The sequence below is a fragment of the Rhea pennata genome, chromosome 27 (genome assembly GCF_028389875.1).
Source record: "Rhea pennata isolate bPtePen1 chromosome 27, bPtePen1.pri, whole genome shotgun sequence".
In the NCBI taxonomy this organism is placed as follows: Eukaryota; Metazoa; Chordata; class Aves; order Rheiformes; family Rheidae; genus Rhea; species Rhea pennata.
The window spans coordinates 3796827-3823584 of record NC_084689.1 but is presented as its reverse complement, the minus strand read 5'-3'; the positions used below and the strand labels follow the sequence as shown (position 1 = coordinate 3823584).

Genomic DNA, 26758 nt, shown 5'->3' with positions numbered 1-26758 from the left:
CCTACCATTTCCTTCCTGTGGGCACAGCTCACAGGGATCTCCCCAGCCTTCTCCCGGCATCTTGCTGCAGCAGCACCGGGCCTTGGTGGTGTTGAAAGCCTTGGGGACAGAGCACTTTCCATTGTCAAAGCGAGTGAAGCAGAAGCTCTGGCGAGTATCTGTGGGATGATGGAGAAATGCACAAGGCAACCATCCAGGATGGTTGTGGACACCCACTTGTCCCACTATGACCCTTCAGCTTGAGGAAGGCACCTACTCCTCTAGAGGCTTGTGCCCTGCATAGCCCTGCAAGGAGGTGACACTGGCCCAGAGGAAGGGAGCAGCCCACCCACTCCCGCTTTCTGGCACAAAAATGCCAGTTGTCCTGGAGCAGTGCAGGGATCTGCTGGAAAGCCAGGATATTTTAACATCCTGGGCCCACTGACACTCTCTCTGCCTTGGGCATACCCTTAGGAGAGTTGCAGCGGGTAGCAGTGGTACTGTTGTCAGCTCCAATTCCTGCTCCCTCCATAGTGGTTAGCTTTGCCATGGCCCCTACTGCCCCACAGGCCTGTGGGCAGAGCCGTACTCACCAAAGCACCGTCGGCCATTATCGGACAGCACGAAGCCAGGAGGGCAGACACACTGAAAGCTGCCAGGGGTGTTGGTGCATGTTCCAAATAGGCAGATGTTGGGCTCCTCTTCACACTCGTTGATATCTAGGAGCAACATAGACATGTTATTTGCGGAGCAGACAAAGGTCACTCCTTTTTCCATTATATCAAGCCAACTAAGTTTGTGATGCCTGGTGAACTTTGATGCCTGCAGGATGTGACCCCTCTGTGGAACAGGAAGTGTGGCCTTAGCCCTTAACCCACCCCTGGGGCAAATGGGATAACGAAGAAGCAAGGGATCAGCAAAACCACTGAGTTTCCACTGTCCTGGGAGCAGGCTGTCCATTGCTCTGTGGGCAATTGCTTTCAAGAGGACTTTTGGGGTTGGTAATACATCCCCCATCATACCCAGGAAGAATGTGGTTGTTCTGGGAATAGACCAAGCACATGCTGAGCTAGAAATGGAATAAGCAGAGAACCAACATTACCAATACAGTTGTCGTTCTGCACCTCGTACCCAGGCGGGCAGATACAGCGGAAGGAGCCCTCCAGGTTCTGGCAAGTCCCCGGAGAGCAGGTCCCAGGCAGGCTCACACACTCGTTGATGTCTGCAGAGGAACAGAAATCACCAGTGAAAGTATCTGATGTGTTCTGAGGACTTTGGTGCAGGGTGCCTTCCCACATCAAGCCATACCTGGGAATTGCACACTGCTTTGCCCAGGAGACCCAAGGTGAAGCAGATGAGACATTTGCCAGAATGCCCTACCTCATGGGCCACAGGGACAAGGACTCAGCCTTGCAGGACCTGGTGCTGCAGGAGGCAGTGTGATGAACACAAGTAATCTGGGTACAACATGCCTGCCAGCCACAGCAGCCCCAGAGGCTGCACACAGCACGGGCACTGTTTCAAGAAGAGCCTATCCTGCCTGCAGGGCAGTTACCAAGGCATCCCTGATGCAATTCTGCATGCTTCAGGGACACAGACAGGGCAACCTCTGTTCTCACTGCCTGCAGGTCTCAGCATATAGAAAGGAACTGGCATGACTGTTCCTTGCACTGTGTAAAGGGAGATGTAGGCATGGTGAGGACCCACAGGCAGCCAAACGACAAGGTGTTGGCTCTGCAGAGCTTGGGGACCAGTGAGTGGCTCTGAAGAGTCCATTGCTTAGCTGTCTCTGGTGGGGTTATCTTTAGAAATATTAGCCTTGGACCAGGCCTTGCACACTGCCAGATTGGCAGCTAACCAACATGCACCTTGACTCACCCTGCTTCCCGGACACTCACCTACACAGTTCTTCCCATCAGGGGTTCGGTCATACCCCTCTTGGCACAGGCACTGGAAGGAGCCGATGCTGTTTATACACTGGCCATTTCGACACACCTGCCCCACCAGGGACGAACACTCATCAATGTCTGTGGAAAGGAAATGATAAGCACAGTGGGAAGAGACATGCACAGCATATGAGGTACCGCGTGCTGCATTAACAACCCCTACACGCCTGACTGGTGACACCTACAACTCCCCCCACAGTCACTGCCATGTAACACCCAACGGTCACTGCTACAGCTGGTGCCATGTGGCACCCTGTGCTCACCCCTTGCATGCCACTGTGTGACACCCAGTAAATGCCCCATGGCTGTTGCCATGTCAGAGCACCAGGCAGTTATCTGCATGGTCGGGATGCATGTGACTCACCCATGCAGTCATTATTGTGTGTAAGTTCAAAGCCAGGGAAGCAGAGGCAGTTATAGGAGCCAACCGTGTTCTTGCAGGTCCCATTTCCACAGGGCTGTCGGTCACATTCATCAATATCTGCAGGGAAAATCATCACAGCCGACTGAGAGGCTGAACGTGCTGAGTGCCACTGTTCTGGGCATGCAGACAAGGTCCAAGCAGCTGGCAAGAGCGGTCTAGACCAAGAGGGCACAACGGCCCTGCCCTTGGCTACCCTTGGCACTAGCCAGCAGGTGTGGGAGCGAGCTCACATCCATGCTGACAGGTGATTCACTCAGCAGGGCACCACAAGGCTGTGGCAGTCATACCCACCCATGCACATGGTCTGCTCCCCTGTGGCCTTGAACCCGTTGTGGCAGATACAGATGTAGCTCCCTTCAGTGTCAACACAGTCTCCATGGCTGCAGACGTTGGGGATCTCCTGGCATTCATTGCGACCTAAAACAAAGCAAGGAGGATACTAGTGAGCAGAAAAGATGGACCAAATGGGAAAAGTCAAGGCACTGGCCTCCTCTAGACCCCTGCCTGCTAGTAGGGAGCTGTGTCTGTGAGCAGCAGCACAGAAGAACAGGGTCTCAGTTTTCCGAGACATGGTTTCATGCAAACTAAGCAAGAGGACTTATGAGCTCCCATTTCTAAAATAGTAACTTTCACTGCAGAATATGGCCTGGGAGTGTGGCCCAAGAAAGTTCCATTTGCTTCCTGGTTTGCCTTCTTCAAATAAAATAGGGCTAAAATTAATTGCTTTTCTAATCTGTCGTTTTAACCAGATGTGTGTTTCTGCTAGGACTGATTCAGGGACTGTGAGTTCCTAACTGAGGGAGAAACATTAGCTGGACAGACCCATCCTACAGACCCTCCGACATTTAAATTGATGCGCCCTTTAGATGTCAAACTAAAGCTACATTTCACAATGACCTTTTCTCATCTCTCAGGGGCCCACAGTCCCTGGAAATTGTTCCGTCAGTTTAGGTATCCCCTAAGCACAGTCCAGCTATGTCACGGTCCCCCAGCTTGGCAAAGGACCAGGAACCCACATAGGGGACTGGCATGTCCTTCATCCTGTCCTTCCTTGAGTGCACACAGGGTGGTCTGCAAAACCAGCGGAAGAGCCCACGCAGGCTCTTCCGTCAGCGCCTCCCACATGTGTCTCTGGAATAGGTAGTGAACAGCTGCCATCTTACCCACGCAGGCTCCACTAGGCGACAGCTTGTATCCAGTTGAGCATTCGCACCTGTAACTGCCTGGGATGTTGATGCAGTCAGCATTGCGCTGGCAGAGGTTCTCCCCGCTGCTGCATTCGTCGATGTCTGTGGGAGAAGAGAAGCAAAACCCTGACTGCACAGAGTGTTAAGCAATCACCAGGTACCCTGCTAACAGGGCTGGAGCGGATCCCCGGAGTCAAATCAATTTTAACTGTTGTTTTGTTCTAACTAGGGTCAATTTTAATCATTTTTTCTATGGTTTTACAATAAAGTGATGCATTTTAAGTACAACTCAAATCTTTTAAACATTCAAATCTGCTAATTTTTTCTTTTAATAAAAAAGAAAATAGTGGAGAAGGAAACCAGACAGGAACATTCACGAAAACCGGCAGTATTTGTCCGTCCCTTGATGGTGAAAATGAAGATACTTTCAAGAAGGCTAAGAGCATGTGGACTCTGTGCTTGTCTACTGGCAGCCCTGATCCTGATGCCCCATGAGCTGAGGATGTGTGAGTGCCTTGCTGAGATTCCCCCACCTTGGCAGCACTGCTTTGGCTTCCCCATTACCTTCACAGATGAGGAGGATGTTGTTGTAGCTGAATCCAATGGGGCACTCACACCGGAAACTGCCAATTTGGTTGATGCAGACACCATTCGTGCAGATAGCAGGGATCTCACTGCATTCATCAATATCTGTGCACAAACAACATCTCTGTCAGCATCCCAGGAAGGGAGAAGGGAGGAAAGAATCCCCCATGGCTGGACAACTGCTGTCTTGGCTAACTCTAGAAAGAAGTCTGAGGAAATGGCCCCCAGAGGGACTAGCTGTACTCACCAATCGGCTTCCCTGTGTGAATGTCGATGATAAACCCAGGCGCCTGGTTCCCACACAGGATCTGGTACTCCGCTGGAAGGGGAACAGCAAGGTCATGCCTAGCAGGCAGGCAGAGTGAGATGCAGCAAAGGATGAGAGGGAGAGGAGCCAGCTATGACTGGACCCAGCAAGGTAGGCAGGAGGGTATGTGCACTATGTTCAGTGAGGTATCTCAGGGGACGTACAGGGAACTTCAGACCACACATACACTGTAGTGCATTAAGTATACACATGCATGCACTGTGTTACAACAGACACACACAAACACACACACACATCGAAAAGGACATGCAAACATGACCTCTGCATGCCTCTCCTGCAGGTATGCACTCATTCATTCCTCCACGCTGCGAAGAGCACACAAACCGTGCTCCCCACTGCATCAAAGGCACACAGACAACATCTCCACCCTGTGCTCAGCCTGTCTACAAGGCCCAGACTCACTGCATGCCCACAAGCAGGTTTGCCAAATATTGCACACGCTCTGCTGATACTCACCCAGTCACCTGTGTCCTTCCAGCACAAGACACTGTGCAAAACTGTATGTCCCTGTAGCATTCACACCCGCAGGAATTGCCTGCTGGATGTGATATCCCCCCCTTACCCCCACTGTGTTGTGGGGTGGGTCCTACTGTGCCTGTGCCTCAAAGCACACAGTGACCAGAAAATTGAGGGGGCAGCTATGGTCTCAAGATGTCCTTCCAGGAGGGTTGACTTACGGCTGGCTGGCGTGGGGCAGGGCTCACACGGCTTGTTCCAGGCCTTGCCAATGTTGTAGGAGCAGCAACACATCTTCTTCGTCATGTTGAAGGAGAGCTCGTTCTCACACGTGTCGTTGTAGTTGCGATAGCACACGCTCTTCCTCATGTCTGCAAAGGCAGCCCAGACACTGTCTTGTGTCAGCCCTGGGAATGGGAGCTGCCAGCTCCAACACGTTCATTGCCTGGGAGACACCAGACCGCCCTGTCCTGGTGCCCAAGGACTGTAGGTAACATACAAGCCCTTCAAGGGAAGCCTAGAATAGTGGCTGCAGATACAGGCTGAAGCCCAGTTGCCCTGCAGCATTGACAACCTTGGCCCATAGCAGGCAGAGGCAATACACAAGCTCCGCTGGATGCTCTTGCGACCCCATTCCAGCCATTCTCCCTGTAACTGGTGACATGCCAAACATGAGCCTCACTGGCATAGGCAGACTGCATAGCGTAGGAGCAGGGAGGCAGTGAGGTACCTGGTGAACCCAGGAGCCTTGATTCCCAGCTTCCTGCTGGGTAGATCACTTTTCCCACTTCTTCCACTCAGCCACAGTGCCCTTAACATGCTGCCCACAGTATGATCTGGTGGCTCTGCACAGCCAGGGCACTGCCAGGCCCCCTACCCTGGATTTGGACAATGGCATACCCATGCAGTTATTTCCACCGTTGACTTGCATGTATTCAGGTGGGCACACACAAGTGTAGTTGCCAAGGGTGTTGTAGCAGGTTCCAGGGCCGCAGATTCCGATGTGAGCAGAGCACTCATCAATATCTGCCAAAAAGAGGAAAACATAGGTCAAAGCACTGGGCCTGACATGAGGTGGAGGGCAGACTTGTCAAATGATCTGGCACAGGGTACACACACTGGTGCATAGGGACCAGGCTGCCCTGGTATTGGGAAGGCATGGAGGCATAGGATTCTTGATGAGCATGGGAAATCCAGAAGAGAAAGGAGACAGGATTCTGCCAAGTCCTTCCTCCTGGGCCAAGGAAAGTCCCTACCCAGCCCAGATACAAGCACAGGTATTAGGACACACACACCACACACACAAACACTCACAGAGGCTTCCACACACTGGACATGCACACACAGAGGCACCATAGTGCAGCTACCTTCACAGATGCGTGTGTCTTCATTGAGGTAATAGCCAAGTGGGCACTCGCACTGGAAGCTGCCGAAAGTGTTCACACAGTTGCCCCCCTGGCAGAGGCCTGGCAGCTCTTGGCACTCATCGATATCTGAGAAAGGAGAATGGCTGGGAAGTGCCCACTGCCCAGAGACCTGGCAGACAAGACCAGGCAGCAGCCTCACCCCAGTTTACCTGGTATGTCAAACCCACCATCTTCAGCCTCTGTTAGCATCTGAGCTGCTTGGCCAGGTGGCCAGAGCATGTCAGAGGAGGGCACACACTCACTGTGTGCTACAACATGGGCAGCAGCTCTGGACATGACCAACAAACTCAGTGCCAGGGCAAATGGTGGGTTTGGGCTCTCCTGGCACTTGAGTTCCTAGAGACAAGGCATGGGGGAGCCAGCTCTCCTTACCTTCCAGGATGACAGTGATAGGGTTGGGCCGGAAACCTTCTCCTCCAGGGCATAGGGTCTTATACTCGGCTGTGGAAAGAGTCAGTCAGCGGGATCCTGAGCCATGCTGGGCTTCCATGAAACAGGGCAATAAGGGAGAAACCCAGTAAAAATGCTCCATGGATGCAGTGACACTGCTCCAGATGCTGTAGCTTGACTTCTGTCACACCCTAAGCCAACTTAGCCCCCTTACTTCCACTTAACCACCCCTGAACAAGGCTATCATCTCATGTCCTCCCCCAGCCCACTGTAACTGAGAATGAAGAATCTCACCCTGGACACCCAGTTACAATGAGTGTCCCCCTCCTCCATCCCATCCCACCTTTCCTCTTACCTGGGACTTGGCCCCTACTCTTCCCTCTGTTCTACATTGCCCATGGGCTGCCCATGCCCAAGTTCACCCTAGATGCTTAGATGCTTTCCCAACTCACTTGTGTTGGCTGGAGGACAAAGCTCACAAGGATTTCCCCATGCACGACCCAGTGAGCAGCAGCAGGATGCTCGAGTGACCCCAACTCCAATTTCTGCACTGCAGGAGATTCCCCCATCTCCTCGATCCTGGGTGTCCAGAAAGCAGTTCCCAACACGGGTGTCTGCACAAAGACAGTAGTGAGTGAGCAAAGCTTCTCCAGCAGATACTGATGGGCACAGAAGGAATGAACAGCACAGTTCTCCCAAGGAGTCGGGAGAAGGGTAAGGCTCCATTCCTGCTCCGTATGTCCACACTGTTATCTGCAGGAAACCTGCATTGCAATAAATGACATCCAGACTGTCCTTGCAGCATGTGACTTTGGAATTCCTTCAAGAATGATATTTGGCCAACTTTCCCAGGACAGGACACACTATGTCATGTAGGGGACATAGCATGGTGCCCTGTCTTCACTGTGACAAAGGAGCATGACTCAAAAATTGCCTCCAGTGACCCAGAACCTTTCAAGAAACAAAGACTTAAGACTAGCTCTAGAATTGCCCAGGGACCCCTTAATGATCCCATATCCACTGATGAATTCTCTTTCCTTAAAGTGTTAATTTGCACCAGCACTTCACTACCTCTATGGCTCAGGCTTCAGAGGAGCTGGGTGCTCTTCTCCTGAAGCTCCAGGGCTAAACCTATCATGAACAGTCCAGTCTTAGGGAGGGCCAGTTGCATTCAGCCACCTCTGTGGCCAGCTCTAGTTGTGTGGGTCCCACAAGAAAGACCACTAAGCTCTGGGATGGAGGATGTGCTTTCCACGTGGGTCATCACTCACCCACACAGCCCACACCAGTGGGATTCAACTCAAAGTCTTGTGGACAGTTGCAGAGGTAGCTGCCAGGGGTGTTGACACACAGGCCATTGATGCAATTCACAGGGTCTGCACACTCGTTGATGTCTGAAAAGATGGAAAGATGAAGATTCAGGCCCTGTGTATGGTTGCCACAAAATCCATAACCCCTACCCTGTACACACAGGATTGCTTTGTACACACAGGGTTGCTCTGTACACACACGGGCTGTCTGCCCATAGCCTTGGTCTTTCTAAGGTTCTTCATAAGAGAGCAGGCAGAATTCTCCTACAAACAAAACCTGTCTTGCCCTACCCTGCCTTGCCTTGTCCTACTTCACCTATCTTGACCAGGCTCACAGAATCACAGAATGGGTAAGGTTGGAAGGGACCTCGGGAGATCATCTAGTCCAACCTCCCTGCTCAAGCAGGGTCACCTAGAGCATGTTAGACAGGACTGTATCCAGACTCAGAAGAAATGAGCAGAGTCACAGGGAGCTTTCCCTTCCACCTACTGAAGGCATACCATTCAGCAGTATCTGGGTCTTTCTAAGAGCAAATAAACATCACCCAGGGGTGCTTAGTTGACTTCAGGCTGCTAGACCTCTCCCTGTTGCATCTGGGATCAGCTCACACCAGCAGATCATGGGGCAGTGATCCTCATATAATGGCTCCTTGAAAATTCCTTACCTGTGCAATTGCCTCCACTCCTGTCCAGCTCATAGCCGTCATCACAGGCACAGCGGAACATCCCAGGCAGGTTCTGGCAGGTCCCAAAGACACAAATATTCTGGAAGGTGCATTCATCAATGTCTGCAAGAGAGAGAAAACTGGATACTCGGGCCATGGCAGGGATAAGCCTCTCCTGCACCCATCACAAAGCAGAGTCATAGCTTCAGCTACCAACCCAGTAACCCAACCCCTCATGTTGGCTTTAATGCCAATAGATACCACCAGGTGAGTGTGAGCCAGGCACACTATGTATACACTCTCTCCCCTCGCCTTTGTTCTGCTAATCCCCCACATCCTGCATGTATCCTTGGCTTAGCCCAGGCTCTCAGTAGGTTGGGGACTGACTCTTGTAAGAAGAAGAGATGACACCTTTGCAGGGGTTGGTCTTACCTGGAGCCAATAGCCTCAAGGATAGCATCTTGTAGCCAGAGCAACGTGGCATATAGGGAGGTGCTCACCATGGCAACTTGCCACCCAGCACTGATGAATCGGGGATCTGACTGCTTCCTGGAATAACCTAAGGGCTCTGCACCACCAGATGATGGTGTGCCTTGCTTGGTAGTAGATTAGCGGGTGACAGTATGAGAGAGGCTATGGCCAGAAAGAAGGCAGGCCCTGGATCCCCTGTAGCAGCATTCAAACCTCTAGGCACTTACCCTGGCAGGCCTTGCTGTCCTCTGTGGGATTGAAGCCCATCTCGCACTCGCAGCGGTAACCCCCAGGTGCATTGAGACACTGCCCATTCTCACACAGGTTCACATTATCCGCACACTCGTCCACATCTGGGGAGAATCAAGTGTGAGACTGATGCAGTGCTCACCCAAAGATAGGAGCGTCCCCCACCTTGACCAGGAGAATCCCACAAGTCTTTGCTGTTAGCTTGTTCCCACCACTCTGTTGGGAGACTGTAAAGAGAGACTGCAATATTTTTCATTGCCTTGGTCCAGACAAAACATCTGCTGAGAGAAAGGGGGATCTCTGCTGAGGGCATCTGAGCAGGCTGGGTAGAACGAGAATATCTGAGCAGGCTGTGCTGCAGGGCAGGCTATACTGGTTTGGGGGGACATCTGGTTTGGCAAATCCCAGACACAGGCAGCCAGGTGTTGAGCCAGACTGATGGTTGAGAGGGGATGACACTTTATCCCGTCAGGACACCCAAGCCACATTCCTGCTGCTTGGTGACTATACAGGCCTCACCTGAGCAGGAGAAACCATCCCCATTGAAGCCTTCTCGGCAGGTACAGCGGTAGGAGCCTGGTGTGTTCACACAGTTGGCATTCAGGTTGCACTTGTGCTCTTCGGTTGCACACTCATCCAGATCTGGGCAGGGAGACCCCCAGTCAGTGTTGTGCCACTGGTCTTGCCTTACACAAACACCCCCCCACACTTCCCCACACATACCCCTTCCTTTCATACGCACCACACACACACTGATAAGTCACTGTACTCATACATCTCCTGCATCCATATGCACCATATACACACCAGCACGTCCCTATACACCTCCCACACCCATATACCCCTGAATACATACTACACCAAGCCCCAACATACCACCACACAGATACACAATCTGACAACGACACTCACATCCACACACATCTCTGTACCATACCCATACACTCCACTTCGCGTATATATACATCCTCAATCCCACCTCCACTGCTATCCTTCCTGGACACAGCTTATTGACAGTGAAACACTTACACAACCATGTCTACAGCCCCACTCCATCACATACCCACAACTCCCTGCATCTCAGTAAATCCTCATGTAGGGTTCCTGCTGCCCAAGAGCATTTAAAGTGCAGATGCCAGCCCAGTGAAACTTTCACAGGTGCCCACAGGGCACTTGGACAGACCAACATCCTCCTCTCCTGCAATGAGAACTCACCATTGCATTTGAGCCCATCTCCAAGCCAGCCTGAGCGACACTTGCACTTGAAGCTCCCAGGCACATTGATGCAGGAGGCATGCATGTCACAGTTGTGAGCCCCGATCTCACATTCATCAATGTCTGCAGGAAGGAAGGACATCAAATCTGACACAGCTCAGGTCCCCTCAGGTCCCCCAAGAGAGGAGAGAGCAGCTTAGTACCAGCCTGCTCTCTGATACAGACACCAGTGACTCCTGGGAGGCTTAACTCCAGGGAACAAGTTCCTGTGGGGAACAGGCTGCCTGGAAGTGATAACCGTGAGCTGAACTGCTGATCTGCATGAACACAGCCCACTGGAAGATGAAGACAAAAGGAAAGGCAGGTCCATGGCTTGGCTATAAACAAGGACAGTCTCAATTTCTGGCTGGAGCCTGCCTTCCTGGTAATCTCTGCCTGCCTAGAAGGGGCTTCTGGGAGGATGAAGTGTCCACAACATCCCCCAGTAGAGGGATGGCATGACCTCCAGGGCAGATGCAGTAGGCATTTGTAAGCGCTCCCACCAGCACCCCTGGCTCCAGGCCCCGTGTGTTCCCACCTGTGCAGCCTGTGGTTCCCTTCTTGACAAAGTAGCCCAGCTGACAGTGACAGATGAAGGATCCCTTAGTATTTTCACATTCGCCATGCAGACAGATGTTATGGTTGAGATCACATTCGTTCACATCTGTAGGAGAAGAAGGACCTACTTTAAGCATCATAACAACCATGTCCCGGCTCTGGGGCAGCCTTTTCCATCCCTCCTTCCATCCATCCAATGGCAGCCTGGTGCTGCAGTGATGGTACATGTCCAGGGAAAAGCATTGTTCTCACCAATACAGGTTTTCATGTCCAGGGATGCCATGAAGCCATCAAAGCAGAGGCAACGATATTCCCCAGGGATGTTAGTGCACTGCCCACCATCGCAGATATCTGGATTGTCTTCACATTCATCAATATCTAGAAAGAGGAGATCATTGTCTGGGTAAAGAAGTTAGAGTCAGGGGTTGGGGTGTTGAGGGAGTAGTAAGGGGGATGGCATAGGACAGTCTGCAGTCCAAACCATATAGCCACAAGATTCTGGTGCCTGTAACGAATGTCTGGATTTTCACAGTAGTGCAAGCAGGGAACATTTGTCCAGAGAAATCATTTCCCTGGAAGTGTGCAAAAAATGAGGCCCCCTTACCCCAAAGCCAACACTATGGTTGACAGGTAATCGTCTCAGAGGTCCCTGGGGTGCCATCTGTGACAGCCAGGCTGGCCGCTCACCTGCACATGATCGTTGGTCTGGCATCAGCGCGTAGCCTTCACTGCAGCTGCACTCGTAGCTGCCCTCTGAGTTGGAGCAGTGTGTATCGCAGCCACCATTGGTGATGGTGCACTCATCAATGTCTGGGGAAGAAGGGAGAGGTCAGGTAGCTGTTTGAGTTGTGGACACAGTGGATGACAGCACAGAGAGAAAGTGGCAGATGTGCCTTTGTGGTGGCCTCACTGAAGAGGGATCACAGCTCCCCCCGATAGAAGGAAGCACCTTTTGCCTTCTCTGCCAGCCACTTCACAGCTTACAGCAGATTCACAGCTGGTGACCCCTGGTGACCAGCAGTGCAGGTCTAGCTGCAGCTCACTCCTGAGGAGACTCCACCCTTGCCTACACTCAGACACCCCACTGAGCTTTATAAGAGGTATGAGACTAAGAGGGTCCTGGATGCATACTTGAATCTTGGCACGGCTAGTTGGCAAAAGAAAACACTCACCAACACAGCCCTGTCTGTCCGGTGTGGCCTGGAAGCCTGAGTCACATGCACACTGATAGGTACCAATGACGTTGACACAGCGTCCGTTGCGACACAGGTTATCACTAAGGGAGCATTCATTGATATCTGTAGTGGAGAGAGCATTTTGAGCAGTCAGTCATGCTGATGTCATGTTGAGCATCCTTCGGTACCCATTCCTGAGTACCCACATCTACTGCTGTCTCCAAACTTAGCTTTGTCCTCGCCTTCTGCCCTGTAGCTGTCCTGGGCCACTTTCTGTCCTGAGTGGTGGAAACAGGCTGATCCCCTGCAGTTCTCAGGTTCAGCCCAGAGCTTTTATGCTTTCACTTTCTCTTCACTCCTCTAGTGTGATCTTCTATCCTCTCTGGGTTGGTAAGGCATCCCAAATCCCTGTCTTCTCCAATCATTGTTTGATGCTATTTATATTTCCCAGGAATTTGAACCATGGCTTCCCGATCACACTAGAACACAGACCCAGCTCAGACTGTCCTGGTCAAATTCCCTTTGCTCACTTGCCTCTCCTCAGTTTGCTGGTTATAGCTATGCTAATAACCTAAATAGAGCCAAGCATGAGCACTGGAACTTGGGTCTTTAAGACAGAACAAATCCCTGACACCTTTACACACATATCTCAAAGATTACTGCAGGATAGGAAGCATTCCAACTTGGGATGTGATCAGCCTGCTCGGGAGGTAAAAGCTTTTTTGTATGGTTATGCATGGGGACAGATCATTTGGCATCAAGTCTAGAGAATGACATTTCAGTTACTGTATACATGTATCCATAGCAGCCAGGAGACAACCCTGTGTTTGCCATCTCCTCACCATCATCCCACTGGTCAATCTTCAATGAAAAAAAAAGTAGAATAATAGACACCATAAACACAATAAAACTCTGGAAACTACCACAGTCCTTCCTGGCTTTTGATGGGTATGTTCCACCGGCACATGAGACTGGAAGGAGAGCTTCATGTGCCCAGCAAGACATGCAAATCTCCCTGCATCACTACCTTGAATAGGTTCTGGTCATAACATTGCTTTCCATCATCTCACCTATGCAAGCATTTCCTTCAGAGGTCAGCTCATGTCCAGGGGGACAGATGCATTCAAAGCTGCCATCCGTGTTCATGCAGATCCCACCTCGGCACAGCAGTGGGTCACGCTCACACTCATTGATATCTGCAGGAAGTGACATGAAATATGGTGAATTGGCCCCTTTAGCTGGGTTTTCTAGAAAACGTTTTTGCATTGATGCCATGGACCACAGTTCCCAAAGAAGTCCCATCACCAGAGATATACCCCAAAAGAGAGGCCAGCCCAAAGTTAATAAGGCAGTGAATCCAGGGTCTGAGTGAACCCAGTGGACTTATGCTTGAAGAATGCATTTTGGGAAACAGCAACTCTTGCCTTGACCCCAGCAGAATATAAAACATAGCACTAGGAGGGAAGAAATCACTGCTTTTGTGCAGATTAGCTAGCAAGGACTAGAAGGATATCTCCTAGCTCCCATCCCACATATCTTTGTACACTTTCAGTGGCTGGCATTAACAATGGAAAAAAATATAGAAAAGTTCATAAATGCAAGACTGGAAAGAACAAGAGAATCACTGGAATGGTGCACTGATGACAGTTTGAAACAAAAATCAACAGAAGGAGGAGATAAAGCACTGAGGATTTTGAAGCTGGGCAACCATGTTGTGCAAGCTGAGCTCTTTGGAAAGGGAAACGCTGTAGAAACTTGATCCTCTACTAACTCTGGGAACAGGAATCTGAGCCTGAGGTTCTCTATCTTGAACTCAGACTAGATTCAAAAGATTTTGCATTCTTATGTGCACCTAAGCGTTGACTCAAGATACCCTGCACTATCAGTAAGAGGGAAAAAATGAGAGCCTCCCTGGAGCTGCTCAGAGGATTCATCTGTGCATAATGGTGCTCTGAAAAAAGAACACTAAGAATACAAAGGCATTGGGTGCCGTTTAATGGACTAAAGGAGCTAATAAATGCCCAGAAGAACTCTTACGTTGCGGTGGTGAAAGGGAGAGAGTAATGTCAGATCTATTTAAAGAATGCATTTGCTTTTCATATGTTTCTTTTTCTGTTTCCAACCTTGTAATTAAGAATGGGACCCTTCAACTTACTTGAATAAAACACGTATTGTCGAGATTTTCAGCTTATCTAGAGCAAAAGTGGACTGAAATACATCTGATCTTCCTGGGATAACAGGGAAGGTAACAGGGCACTGCCAGAGGAACTAAACAGACAGGTAGCTGGACAGCAAAACGCTCAGAGAACAGCTGAGAATGGGGAGCCCTCACCAGATCCATCGTCAGCTATTTTCTTCCCCATAGCAAAGTAGGAAGGTGCTGCTCTGCCTTGTAGACAGGCCCTTACCCATGCAGTTCTTCATCATCATGAAGCCGCTCTCATAGCCTTCGAAGCACTCGCACTCAAAGCTGCCCGGTGTGTTGACACAGGTGCCATGGCCACACAGGTCTGGTGAGATGCGGCATTCATCTATATCTGTGGGGATGGAGCAGATCAGCTAGTGAAGGCAGGGTAGGCTAGGAGTACTACTGCAGCTGGCACTGGGCTGCCTGTCCTGCAAATCAAATTCAGTGAGAAGGAAACGAGCTCCTGGCCTGGGAAGTCTGGCCTGGCAGCCTGGAGAATTCCTCTCTGTCAAAGGAGACACAGCCATTAACCTTTCTCTCTGATGCAGGGCTGATCTTTCCTCCCAGCAGGCTGGAGGAGTCTCCATGGGCCTGCCTTTGGCTTCTCAGCACTTCCATGACATAGCTGCCATGTCTCCTCCAGCTACTACCACCATGCTAAGCAACCCATGAAGCAGGTAAGGCAGCAAGTTGGGCAGGAATGGTCTGGAGGGGGCCGGCTCTTCCCTTACCTGTGCAGTTCCTTTCCTCAGCATCCAAAGCAAAGCCATTGCCACAGAGACACCTGAAGCTGCCAATGGTGTTTCGACAGGTCCCGTGAGTGCACAGGCCAGAGAAGACCTTACATTCATTCACATCTGTGAAGAAAGAAAAAACAGCACTGTTTCAGAGATGGGATGTCTGCAACGAACCTAGTGTCCCAGTGCAAGAAACAGGACTAAGCTAAGACAGGCTGAGCACAGCCCACGAACAACAGTTCCTCCATCTCTTCTCACCTTTATAGAAGGGCCTGCCTGAAAGCACGTCTCCTCTATTGGCAAAGCCAGGTCCCCTTGGGCAGATGGCCTTATACTCGCTGGAGCCGATCTTGGGACATTCTTCACAATCGATGCCCCAGGCTGAGCCCACAGAACAGCAACACATGTCAATCCGGTACTTGCCAGGAAGAGGCTCTGCACACTCATCTTCATCCCACTTCATGTAGCACTGTTCCACACGCACGTCTGTGGAGAGAGCAGAGCTGAGCTGCAACAGCAGACAACCAGGAGGATCAGAGGGATTTCTTTCTGTCTGGAACCATCTCCTGCAGTGAGGGTGAGGCCCTCAGAAAACCTCCCACTGGGAAGGAGAAGAATCATTCCTGCCACTGCACTCGCCACACCCCTGAGGACTGGCAGCCTCAGTCCTGCAGCTGTGAGAGTGAGCACTCACAGTTGCACCATGTTCAGGAGAGAAGGCACAGAGTACTCACCCCATCAGTGCCATGCTCTGCTGCCATGAGTGCTGTGCTGGATCTTTAAAGCAGAAGAATAGAAATGAGCAACATCTGCCATCCTCTGAGCAATGGGGTAAGTGCTCCATGTTGTGTCAAGGAAGAATGGCAGAGCACAGCCACAGGTGACACCAGCACCCACCACTGGGAGACTTCATCAAGCCAGAAGCCTTTGGATGCTGAGTCACTAGGCATTACTGTGATGTGCCAGTAGTGATACTACAATAGGAGATACCCTATGACAGGTTTAAAAAACTGCCATGGGGGCTGAATTTAAATTAATGTGGATATAAATAGGTCCATCTACACTAAAAAATGTGATATTGTCAGCAGAACATTACCAGCCCTATGATATTGTTAGCGTCAACAACCAAAACAGCTTTGGCTGAAGTCAACAAGCATCCTCCAAACAATGCCAAGGAATGGGTCCAGGAACCTTTCCAGTAGGCATTTGGATATGGCCACTTTTTTTTGGAATGTTATGAGAGGTTAATAAGCCATAGCCAGCCTGTGACTGTTAGCAGCAGGGCCAGAGAATGGTCCCTCCATGGGATAGTTAGTAGTGCAGACAGCCCCCTATGCAAGGGGACAGCTTTGTCATGGTGGGTCCAGAGAGCAGCCAAGAGCTGTTTTAGGGCTGCTGGGAAAGGTGTTGCTAGGTTATCTATTCAAAGTCACCCTAAGCACAGATGCCCAATGATGATCAGAAGCAGAGGAACCTACTAACTGAATCAGTGAAAACAGAGCACGCAAAATTGGTTACTTCCTAATTCCTCCCAAGGAGAACGTCTATGCTACTGACTGAACCTGGGAATATGGAGCTGCAGCAGCCTCACTTCTGTTAAGCTACTGGATTTGGCAAGTCGTAACAGATTCGACATTCTTCAGACAGCATTTGTCTTGGGAGCTCAGTGGTGGCATGCAGTGGGATGGGTTGGGCCTAAGTAAAGGTGGGTGAGAGGAGGGCAGGGGTCTGGGTGAGGTGAGGTGTCCTTACCCACACAGGTCCTGGCAGTGCCATCAAGGGTCAGCCCTTCTGGACACTCACATCGGAAGGAGCCCGCTGTGTTCACACAACGGCCATTTGGGCAGACACCAGGGAAGACATCACACTCGTTCACATCTGTCAGCAGGGAGGCAAGAAACAGGCATGAGACTGGCACGTGACCAGGCCCAGTATGGTCTTGAAGGACACTGGGAGAGTCAAAAGGAGCCCCAAGCTGCCTACTAGGCTAAGAAGAGCAAGCTGGCACACAGCCATATCCAGACACTTTTGCAAGGAGGTTGAATCACAGGGTCTTGTCAGAAAGGATCTGGCAGGCAGGATGGGCATGTTGCACATGCCGATAGCTGGCACAATGTTGATAGAACAGCACCAGAACATACAGACATTAGCATTTCATCTCCAGGTAATGGTGCTACATACAGGAGACTGGTTTCCACCCCAAACACCTGGCTACAGGACTCAGGGAAAAGGCCAGCAGCAAGAGGTAATATGGAAGATGCAGGGCCCCATCCAGCTCCTTCCCGACTCTAAGATGCAAAAAACCAGCAAATGAACCACGACTATATCCCCAATAAACCACTTTGTTCTGTCTCCTGCAGCACTTTACCTTCACATGTGACTCCCTTCATCCTGGCGTAGCCTCGGGGACAGGCAGTATCTGCAAGAAAACAAAGGAATGTCAACAGAGAAATGGGTGACATCCTGCCTTCCTTGCTGATTTCTGCACCAGCCAGGGCCTTACCAATCTCACAGCGCTCACAGGGGCTGCCCCAGGCTGCCCCCAGAGTAGCACAGCACTCTGACTTCAGTGTGGCTCCATTGATGTTCACCTCACAGCGCCCATCCTGGATGTTCAGCCAGCACGTACCTTTCATGCTGTCTGTAGAGGTAGAGACAGGATGTGAGTGAAGAGCTGCTCCTCAGCTGAGGTTCCCAGCTTTATGGGAGCCAGATGAGAAGCAGCTAGGAGAAACTATCCCTCGGCTGCAATGTGACTAATTGCTCTCTGGTCCCACTTTATCTTTCAGACTGTTGGGCCAAGCACTTTGCAGCATGGACCCAAATTGCACTTTTCCCCAGAACCCTGTCCCACTGCTGTATTACAGAGAGGCATTGCTGTGCTCTCTGATACTACTGCTATTGCATTATTTCTGCATCCTTCCCTTTCCTAATCCCAGCCTGCTCTTCTTCTGAGTAAAAATAGTTCCTTCTGCCCAGCTATCCTGGATCACCATACACTGGTGATCTGCAAGGCCCTGACTACCTGAGGGCGGCTGGATCTATTGGGAAGTGATCCAGATGATGAGAAGGGACCCACTTCATCTTTATGTGCCCCAATCTCAGCACAATATGAACCCATCTGATGAGTAAGAACCTGCCATCCTGGTATCCTGGAGGGTCCCTTGGGACCCCATGTCTGTGCTTTGTCTTGATCCAGCACAGTTAGAGACTTCTGTGTCTGACACAATGCTCTGAGCAGTGCCTGAGGTTTCAGCTTTTCAGGCTTCCTGCATGAACAAAAGAGGTTTTAATAGCTGCCAACAAGCAAGGAAATGCAGAGAGAGAGAGAACAAGAGGTCTCAAAGGATCTCCATCCCTAAGCCAGGAGAATGGGATCTGGCTTCAGGTAAACAGGAAGAGGACAAAAGTCACTGCTGATATCAGATACCACCCCACGGCTGGCTACTGAAGGTGACCTTACCCACGCAGATGGTGCCACTGGGGTCCAGCTTGCTGCCTGGGGAGCATTCACAAGCAAAAGAGCCGGCATTGTTCCTGCAGACACCATTCACACACGGGTTAGAGGTGCACTCGTTGATATCTGAAGGGGGAAGAAAGGGACTGTGACTGTGGTGAGTGCCCTTAGACCCAATATTTGCTTCCAGGACATGACCATTAGGCTGTAAAGACAAAGGTGTCTCCTGACAACCTCCAAACCAGGCTGCTCAGCAGAGAGGGGTGTAGGAGAACGTTGTTTCTGTGACTTTCAAGAGACATTTGAAAAGTTCTACTGGCCTTCTAAGGACACTAAGCAGGTATAGTGGCCGGTAAAAACTGCCAGGGCCAGAGACTTGGGGTGGGGTGGGTACAGGGTAAGGAGGAGAGGAGAACAAGAAGAAAAGAACAGGAAAAAGGGAGATATTGAACTGTTCAGAAGACCAGCAGTCCAGGCCATAGGGGTCTTGGATGGTATGACTCACGTATCCACCATCACAAAGGGACTGTGGAAATGGATGGATTGAGGCTGGTTGATGAAACTACTGGGGAATGATGGACTCATTCGCTCAGGGCTGCTCCTGCCTGGGGAGGAGCAGCCACAGTGCTGAGCATGGCCTTTATCTGCCTGTTTGGACCAGGTGCAGGGCTACATAGCATTTGCCAGATTTCATCATCTTTACAGAAAATCAGGGTTTTATCTAAACACATATTCATGCATAAAGTGCCAGTCCTCAAATATTTTGGGACTCTGCAGTCAGGAAACAAATCTCAATCTTTCCCCAATCCAAACTGTAAGCTTTCAGCCAAACCCCTCAAATTTGCAATTTTGTGCAGCTTTTGGCTACCAATTTTGGAGCTTGGAGGAAATTATTCTAGTTTTCAGTTACTGAAAACCCCATATGTTCTGAGTTTGGATGTCTACTATTTCAAATGAAGAATGAAGTTTTCCACTAGAAAATAACAACAAACCCCAAGCACCTGGAGCTGGTCCTGTTCAAACCACTGGAATTGAAAGGAACCAAAGTCACATTAGACCTTTAGCTCCCTTTCAGACACAGTCAAGAACTGCACTTTCTTCTTTACATCTTATGAAGATGCTCTACGTTGCCTTCCGAGTCATGTTACCTTCACAGGTGTCTGTCTCGGTCCTGAAGACAAAGCCCTTGGGGCAGGTGCAGGTGTAACTGCCCGGTGTGTTACGACACAGTCCATTGTCGCACAGCAAACGATTGACACTGCATTCATCAACATCTGTGGGAAGGGAGATGGGGTTTCTGAGTTACTCTATCAGTGTCCAGTCTTCCACCTGGTTAGCTCTACAGAGCCATGGCAATCTCAGAGGCACAGAAATGGTCTCCTTATGGTTCAGGTCAATACTACTTACAGCATGGCATGTGTGAGCAAACACATACAGATCTACAGACACAGCAAGAAGGCAGGGGAGAGAAGAGACAACAGGCCCACATACACTCATTGCTTTCTACGGTTTACAGTGACATTAGGCAGCAGGATGCAACTCCCTCTCTAGAGACTTACCCCAGCTCAGGCACTGGTATGTTTAGAGTAGGCTAGTCCATCATTTGCAGGTCAGCATCTTTCCCAGAGCCATTCAGACTCTAAGCCTCACTCCCCTTGGTGTCCCTTGGGGTCCAGTGCTTTTGTGCCTAGCATCTGGCCACCATACTAGAACTATCAAGTATCTGGAGAAGAATTCTGGTGTTGGTGGCAGTCTTGCTCCAAGCAGGAGGCTGGAGTGGATTCCTTCAGAGTTCACCCTCTACCAACATTTCTTTGATTTATGTTACCCACCCATCCATCCTGTCCCGGGTCCTTATTCAGTCAATGGAAGAAGGACAGCAGGTGGTCTGGTGTCCCTCTGTCCAGTCTTGGCATGGTCTATATCGAGCTCTAGAGGGACCCATCCACCTTTTTACTGTACAACAATCCTATACCCATTCTTTTGGTCAGATGGTGAGGGGGATGATACCATCCTCAGAGCAATGCAATGTGGAAAGTATGTTAAATCACGTATGTGCCACTTCTCACACAGCATCTTGTGCTTTCCCATGTGGACAGGACAGCCCTAAATGAGAATAGTGCCTGAGATGACCAGATGCTGTATCACCTCCAGCTCCTGGGCAGCTGTACATGTGGAGGTTTGTGCCTGGTTCCCAGCCTTATCTGATGAGTGCATGGCTCTTGCTGTGTGTGGGCTTTCTCCTTGCTAGTACTGAATTCTTGCTTCCTCACATGAGGCTGAGTGTGAGCTGCCCTGAACTCACCCACACAGTTCTTGCCCGTGGGATCCGACTCATAGCCCAAGTTGCAGATGCAGCGGTAGCTCCCACGTAGGTTCTCACACATGCCATTGGGGCAGATGTCTGGGTTGAGGGCACATTCGTTGATGTCTGCACAGAGAAAGAAACCAGACAGGATAGATCAAGACCAACCGCAGATACAGAGATTTTCCCATCTCTGCTGGGACACTCCTCAGCTGACATCCCTCCTTCCTGTCTGACCTACCCTCCTGGGGTGTCCCAGTGTGTCCTGGGGAGTCTTGCACCATTCCTCCTGGTGCTGTGGAGTTGGGTAACTTTGTCCAGAAGTGCACAGTTGCAAAGGATCAGAGTGAGCCCAGATTCAGCTCCATGTAGAGGGCAATCAGGACCTTCTGCCATGTGTTTGACTCTCCTGACAGTGTATCTACTTCAGGAGCTTAAGTTAAATCATTTAATTGTTCTTTCTTTTGGAAAATGCAGGAGGAAGAAACTACTTGGAAAGTGCTGTAAGTAGGATGCTGATGCCACCGGGGATAAGGGCAGAGCATAGTGGACAACCTGCCCTTGCCAGCACAGTCCTTCCACAGGGGTCCATTGCTGGAGGGAGAACAGGGCAGGGAGTAGACAGACATGCTGGACAGCACCCTGCAGGTAGCTGGGTTAGCAGAAGGTCAGGTACATGGCCAGATGGTCTCAGCAAAGAACTTGCAATGGCACAAACTCTCCGCAGGTCCCTACGCAGCCACGATCCTTGAGCTGACTGCCTGCCACAGACTGCCTGGCCACACAACTCCCAGACTAGAAAAAGTCCTGGCCAGGTCAGAATGAATTTCCTTTTCCTATTGCTGCCATAAAGAGTTGTCTGAGAGCAGCTCGGCTGCCCTGGAAAGAGGGAGGTGAGAACCTGTGGACTCAGCCTGTTTCCTCACGCTGGTGAGGACTGTGTCATGGTGGCAGCACAGGGAAGGAGGGAGAGTTTTATATTTGGATAAGGGTAAGGGCAAGGCCCAGGACAGGGGCCAAGCCCATGGGATGTCCAAACCTCAGTTTCAAAGACTTGCAAGGAATGGCCTTGGACTGATTTGCCCCAAAGAGAGATTTTTTGGATGGTTCTGCAGTGGCATGTTGTGGGTATCACGAGCCCCTGCTGCCTGTGTGTGTGCTGGGTGGTCTTAGGTCTGCAGAGGTCCCAGCAGGCAGGCAGAGAGCACAGCGAAACATGGGCAGCTCTGCTGTCACTGACCTCCTGCCTGCCCATAGTAGGAGCTTTGTCCTTGAGGGGAACTGCCCCATACGTCAACAGCACCAAGTTACTGAGCACAGGGAAGTATCCCCGAGGGGTGACAGCCAGATGGGCACTTCCTCCTGCTGTGCACCAGTGTCACCTCTCTTTCTTTTTGGCACAAAGCTCTGGTGACCAAGCAAAGAGATTTTACCATGGTAAGAACCAGCCTTCCCACAGAACAGGGCAGATTTGTGTTTGTACAGCAGTGTCCTTGCAGTGTCATACTGCCAGATGGCAAATAGCCCAGGCCAGGGTTTCCCAGTCACTGTTGGTCTTTGTCTTTATGTGGTCGTAGCTCAGTTATATCTCCAGGAAATTGCAGCTTTGGAGAGGCACTGAGCATGTGCAGCCCTAGCTGCAGGCAGTGCCATGCTGACCAAAGCATGTCTCACGTTAGCTTCTTGCTAGAAAGCATCTTATCATCTGTCTGAGACTGAGCTCTGTCAAGACAAGATGCCCTGGAAGGATGCCCAAGAAGCCACAAGGATTTTGCCTCTGGCTCATTCCCGCTTGGAAAGTTTTGAAAGGCCATAGCTATCGGGCTGCTTCGTGCTCTTCCTGCTGATCCAAGCACTGCCTAGGGCTGGCAGCACAGCTGCCTGACCACTTGCACAGCTGTCTAATTAAAAGCAGCCCCTTGGCAATATGCCCCATGCCGCACAGCATGCACTTATCACCTCCCTCTCCCTGGGAGACTGCGAGACCTCTTCTTCTGCGACCCAGAAGATAGAGGGTAGATGAGGGACGTGATCAAGTGAATGCACTTGGTCATGCTCTTCATTCCAATGAACGCAGAGTGTAAAGCCAACTTCTGTGTGCAACCCTAGAAATGTGGTTCCCACAGAGTGCCAAGAATCAGTCGCTTTATCCAATACACAGTCCTCCGGGATGTTTGCTTAACATTAACTCACTGATCACTAGGCAGAAGAAAAGACACACATCATCTGACTTCTCCTGTGCCCAAGCCCATGTCTCACCCACACAGACGCTCACACTAACATAACTATACGTTCTGCACGCATCTACACCTGCCTGGGCCTATGCTCGCTCCCCAGCCCTTAATCGCAAACAGCTTTCATATACACAGGCAGAACGTAGCTGACTCTCCAATCTACACTCCACAGTGCTGGGTTTCTAATGACACACAGTCCCATGGTCACACAGATGCACACACATTCAGTTGAATGCAACTGAACGAAGGAGCTCAGGGTGACATTAGATGCATCTGTCTAGAACATGGTATGCGAGATGCACGTACCTCTGCCATCAGCCGTTATTCCGATGCCGCTGCTGCAGAGTGCCTGGAATTCAGCTGTACGGAAAGCACAACAGAGTCATTAGCTTTTTGGGACATTTTAAGTACAGTGAGATCAGTTTTGAGTAACACTGGATTTATTATTTGTTAGAATATCATCTACGAGCTCCCAAGCTGTGTTGGTTTACACTTATGCAGTATGTATTTTAGAGCTGATACTCACAGCTAGCAGCAAAATTCTGTGAGAATCCATGCAATGAGATCAGCATCTCATGACACCCTATTGGGCATTATTTAATACACATAACTAATGGACTATGCTATACAATTTATATAGTATATACTACATATATGCATATATAAAATGGGTAAGATCAAGGAACATTTTAAGTGTGTGACTAAGAATTTGTCATCAGACATTTTGAAATGTCAGTTATTGATGAAAATTCATCAAGAAAAGATGTTTGTAGTGGGGGTCTGCAGGAAAGGATACAACTTTCAACACTATTCAGCATTTTGGAGGATCATCTGGGAGTAAATGCCCATAGGCCATCACTGCCCATAAAAACATTAGCTGGATGGTAAAAGGTGAATAGGAAAGACTGCCTGGAGGAGTAAAATCACTTGGCACATGAGACCTATTCAACCAACATCTATTCAAAAGGATATGCTGTAGAATTGGAGATTCGGCATTTTGATCCCAAAAAAGCTTCTATCAACTCTGACTTGTTTGTGGATCCAACACAAATCTGTTGAGTACTGAAGGCGGTCTTTCTTTCTCCCCACCTATGGCTCTTCCATGTCACTGTGAAGCTGTCTAGCCCATCTCACAAATCAGGGACCCAGAATGTCTCTGAGCATTTTCCTGGCGTTTTGCTCACCCACATGAAGAGGAGCTCACCGGAGTTTTTGGCTGGACAGGGCTGGCAGGGCTCTCCGAAGCCATGGTCTGGGTTAGCACAGCAGCACTCAGACTTGGTGACTGCTCCCGGAAAGGGACGAGCACACGTGCCCTTTTTAATGCCTCCATAACAGGTGCTGCGCATGTGGGTGTCCACGCAAACTCGTCCGTCCACCCCAATAGCGAGGCCCCCAAGGCACTCGCATCGAAAGGAGCCCTCTGTGTTGATGCACCAACCATTCATACAGATCCCTGGGGTCTCGCACTCATCGATGTCTGAAAGAGGAAGCACAGAAGGTCTGTTACTTAGCCGTGAGCAGCAGGATACACAGATAGGGACTTTGGCCTATTTTGCAAGGAGGCTTGGAGACTACGGGGGAGCCAGAGGTACAGTTTAGAGCATTGTGTCCCTTGCGTGCTCTGCTGCAGCCTGTCTCCAGCCTGATTTTCATGCTCTGACTGTCCCTGATGGCTTGGGAAGGGGCTCCCTTTTCACTTCATTGCAGGAGTATGGGAATCTTTAGTCTCCTGAGACTCAGCCCTTTCTCAGACTGGCCAGGTCTTGTCTCTGTTGAGTTAACAGTGCAGTAAGCAAAAGAAATTACCCTGTGTCACAGCAGTACCTGGGAGAATTGCTATGTTCTCCTCTTCCTCCTTTCTCCATTCTAGCTTCACATCCATTGGGAAGCAAAACACAAACCCTGATGGAACTTGCTGTAGTGGCTTGGTAAGATGCAGAGCTGACTGCTGTCAGCTCATATTGTGTATGGGCCAGCACAGAGCCTCATAGCAACACTTAACTGCTGCTCAAAGTGCATTTACGTTCCAATTTGCACTGGAGTAGCAGAGATGCAAATACATGTCCCCTTATGCCCATTCTGCTGTGAGGAGGCACCTTCTGGCAGCTGAGTGGAAGCTGTCTGGCAATGATCATGCTTTTCTCAGCTATCCTTGGCCTCAGGCATGTAACAAGTCCCCAGAAACATGGATGGGAGGCTGGGAAGGGGGCAGACACCAAGTTTGGGAACCTACGCACCAACACAGTATCGCCCATTCGGAGCCAGCACAAAGCCTGGCTTGCAGATACATTTGAAGCTGCCATCCTCATTGATGCACATCCCATTGAGGCACATGTTGGTTGTGGCACATTCATCGTGATCTAGGGAGGACAAGTAGAAAACATGAGCAGAGCCTGACACTTGCAGCAGTACTCCCCTGTGCTCAAACTCTTCTGTCCCCTCTTAGGCAAAATTCCCACTGCTAGTCCTGGTGAGCAGCTGTAAACAGGCTGACTCGGACTCTTGGAGTAGAGGGTGCCACCCTGGTGGCATGGAGAAGAACACAAGCCCAAACTATCCTGCTGCATCCCTGCTGCTCTCAGTTCCCTGGTCCAGCTCGCAGCAAGACCAGCAGAATGATGGCTGGAGATGGCATCTCAGGATGATGGAAAATGTCCTGCTTCCGGACCCATCCCTGTTCATGCTTCTGGACCCAAAATCCTGCAGGCACACTTCAGGAGCAGTATCATCACAATAAAACTGCCTTCCTATTTCAGTGCATCAGTATTTCTCTTCCTCTCCTTTCCTTAAGAGCATTTTTAAGATGCAGTCTGCCCTAGAAGCATCTACCTGGGTCAAAGGAAAGGGATTCCAGACTCATCCAGCACAGTTTGAAGTAACGATCGATCCCCAGGGAGGATATTGTGTCAGCACAGTCCCAGCCTCCCCAAGGCCATAGATGACAGCACAGCAGGAAATGGCTTACCAACACAATTCTTGCCATCAGGTGTGATTTCAAAGCCAGCATTGCAGATACACTGGAAGCTGCCATCAGTGTTAACACAACGGCCGTTCCTGCACATCACTCCATTCATGATGCACTCATCAATGTCTGGCAAGAAAATAAACATAGGCAAGTAGCAACAGGCAGGGTGAGGACAGGTTCTGGCAAACCTGCTCCATGAGAAAAATCCTGTCAAATCCTTACAGTGTGCCCTGCTTCAGGGCGATTGCACTCTCCCCCTCTGTACAAGCTGCGGGAGATGGGAGAGAGGTGAAGAAAGCTTCCTGCACGCTCTGGGAATAGCACTACATTCAGAAGCTCAGAGCTCTGGGATCTCAGTCCCTCCATTATCTTTGTCAGCTTCCTGCCCCAGGGTTCCCCTTGCATCTCAAGTAATTCTAGGTTTCTCCAAGCCTACTATAGGCAGCAAGAGCCCTCCAGTCAATG

The 26758-nt window shown here is 50.4% G+C and overlaps 1 protein-coding gene across 1 annotated transcript in view; it reads right to left on the bottom strand.

The window, feature by feature from the left end:
• The window catches only part of FBN3 (fibrillin 3), a 107940-nt gene that overhangs the window by 13217 nt on the left and 67965 nt on the right, over positions 1 to 26758 (bottom strand). The window contains exons 13-49 of the mRNA XM_062596517.1: positions 26294 to 26419; positions 25566 to 25688; positions 24530 to 24805; positions 23632 to 23685; positions 21092 to 21217; positions 19935 to 20060; positions 18793 to 18912; positions 17833 to 17970; positions 17698 to 17748; positions 17082 to 17207; positions 15588 to 15815; positions 15324 to 15449; positions 14813 to 14941; positions 13475 to 13600; positions 12402 to 12527; positions 11917 to 12039; positions 11482 to 11607; positions 11210 to 11335; positions 10633 to 10755; positions 9937 to 10059; positions 9396 to 9521; positions 8698 to 8820; positions 7994 to 8116; positions 7175 to 7336; positions 6705 to 6773; positions 6273 to 6398; positions 5806 to 5931; positions 5127 to 5276; positions 4369 to 4440; positions 4101 to 4226; positions 3513 to 3638; positions 2641 to 2766; positions 2290 to 2406; positions 1878 to 2006; positions 1082 to 1201; positions 573 to 698; positions 6 to 158 (exon numbers count right to left, since the gene is read on the bottom strand). Of these exons, the coding sequence (XP_062452501.1) occupies positions 6 to 158; positions 573 to 698; positions 1082 to 1201; positions 1878 to 2006; positions 2290 to 2406; positions 2641 to 2766; positions 3513 to 3638; positions 4101 to 4226; positions 4369 to 4440; positions 5127 to 5276; positions 5806 to 5931; positions 6273 to 6398; positions 6705 to 6773; positions 7175 to 7336; positions 7994 to 8116; positions 8698 to 8820; positions 9396 to 9521; positions 9937 to 10059; positions 10633 to 10755; positions 11210 to 11335; positions 11482 to 11607; positions 11917 to 12039; positions 12402 to 12527; positions 13475 to 13600; positions 14813 to 14941; positions 15324 to 15449; positions 15588 to 15815; positions 17082 to 17207; positions 17698 to 17748; positions 17833 to 17970; positions 18793 to 18912; positions 19935 to 20060; positions 21092 to 21217; positions 23632 to 23685; positions 24530 to 24805; positions 25566 to 25688; positions 26294 to 26419 (4722 nt within the window). The remainder of the gene's footprint in view (positions 1 to 5; positions 159 to 572; positions 699 to 1081; positions 1202 to 1877; positions 2007 to 2289; positions 2407 to 2640; positions 2767 to 3512; positions 3639 to 4100; positions 4227 to 4368; positions 4441 to 5126; positions 5277 to 5805; positions 5932 to 6272; positions 6399 to 6704; positions 6774 to 7174; positions 7337 to 7993; positions 8117 to 8697; positions 8821 to 9395; positions 9522 to 9936; positions 10060 to 10632; positions 10756 to 11209; positions 11336 to 11481; positions 11608 to 11916; positions 12040 to 12401; positions 12528 to 13474; positions 13601 to 14812; positions 14942 to 15323; positions 15450 to 15587; positions 15816 to 17081; positions 17208 to 17697; positions 17749 to 17832; positions 17971 to 18792; positions 18913 to 19934; positions 20061 to 21091; positions 21218 to 23631; positions 23686 to 24529; positions 24806 to 25565; positions 25689 to 26293; positions 26420 to 26758) is intronic.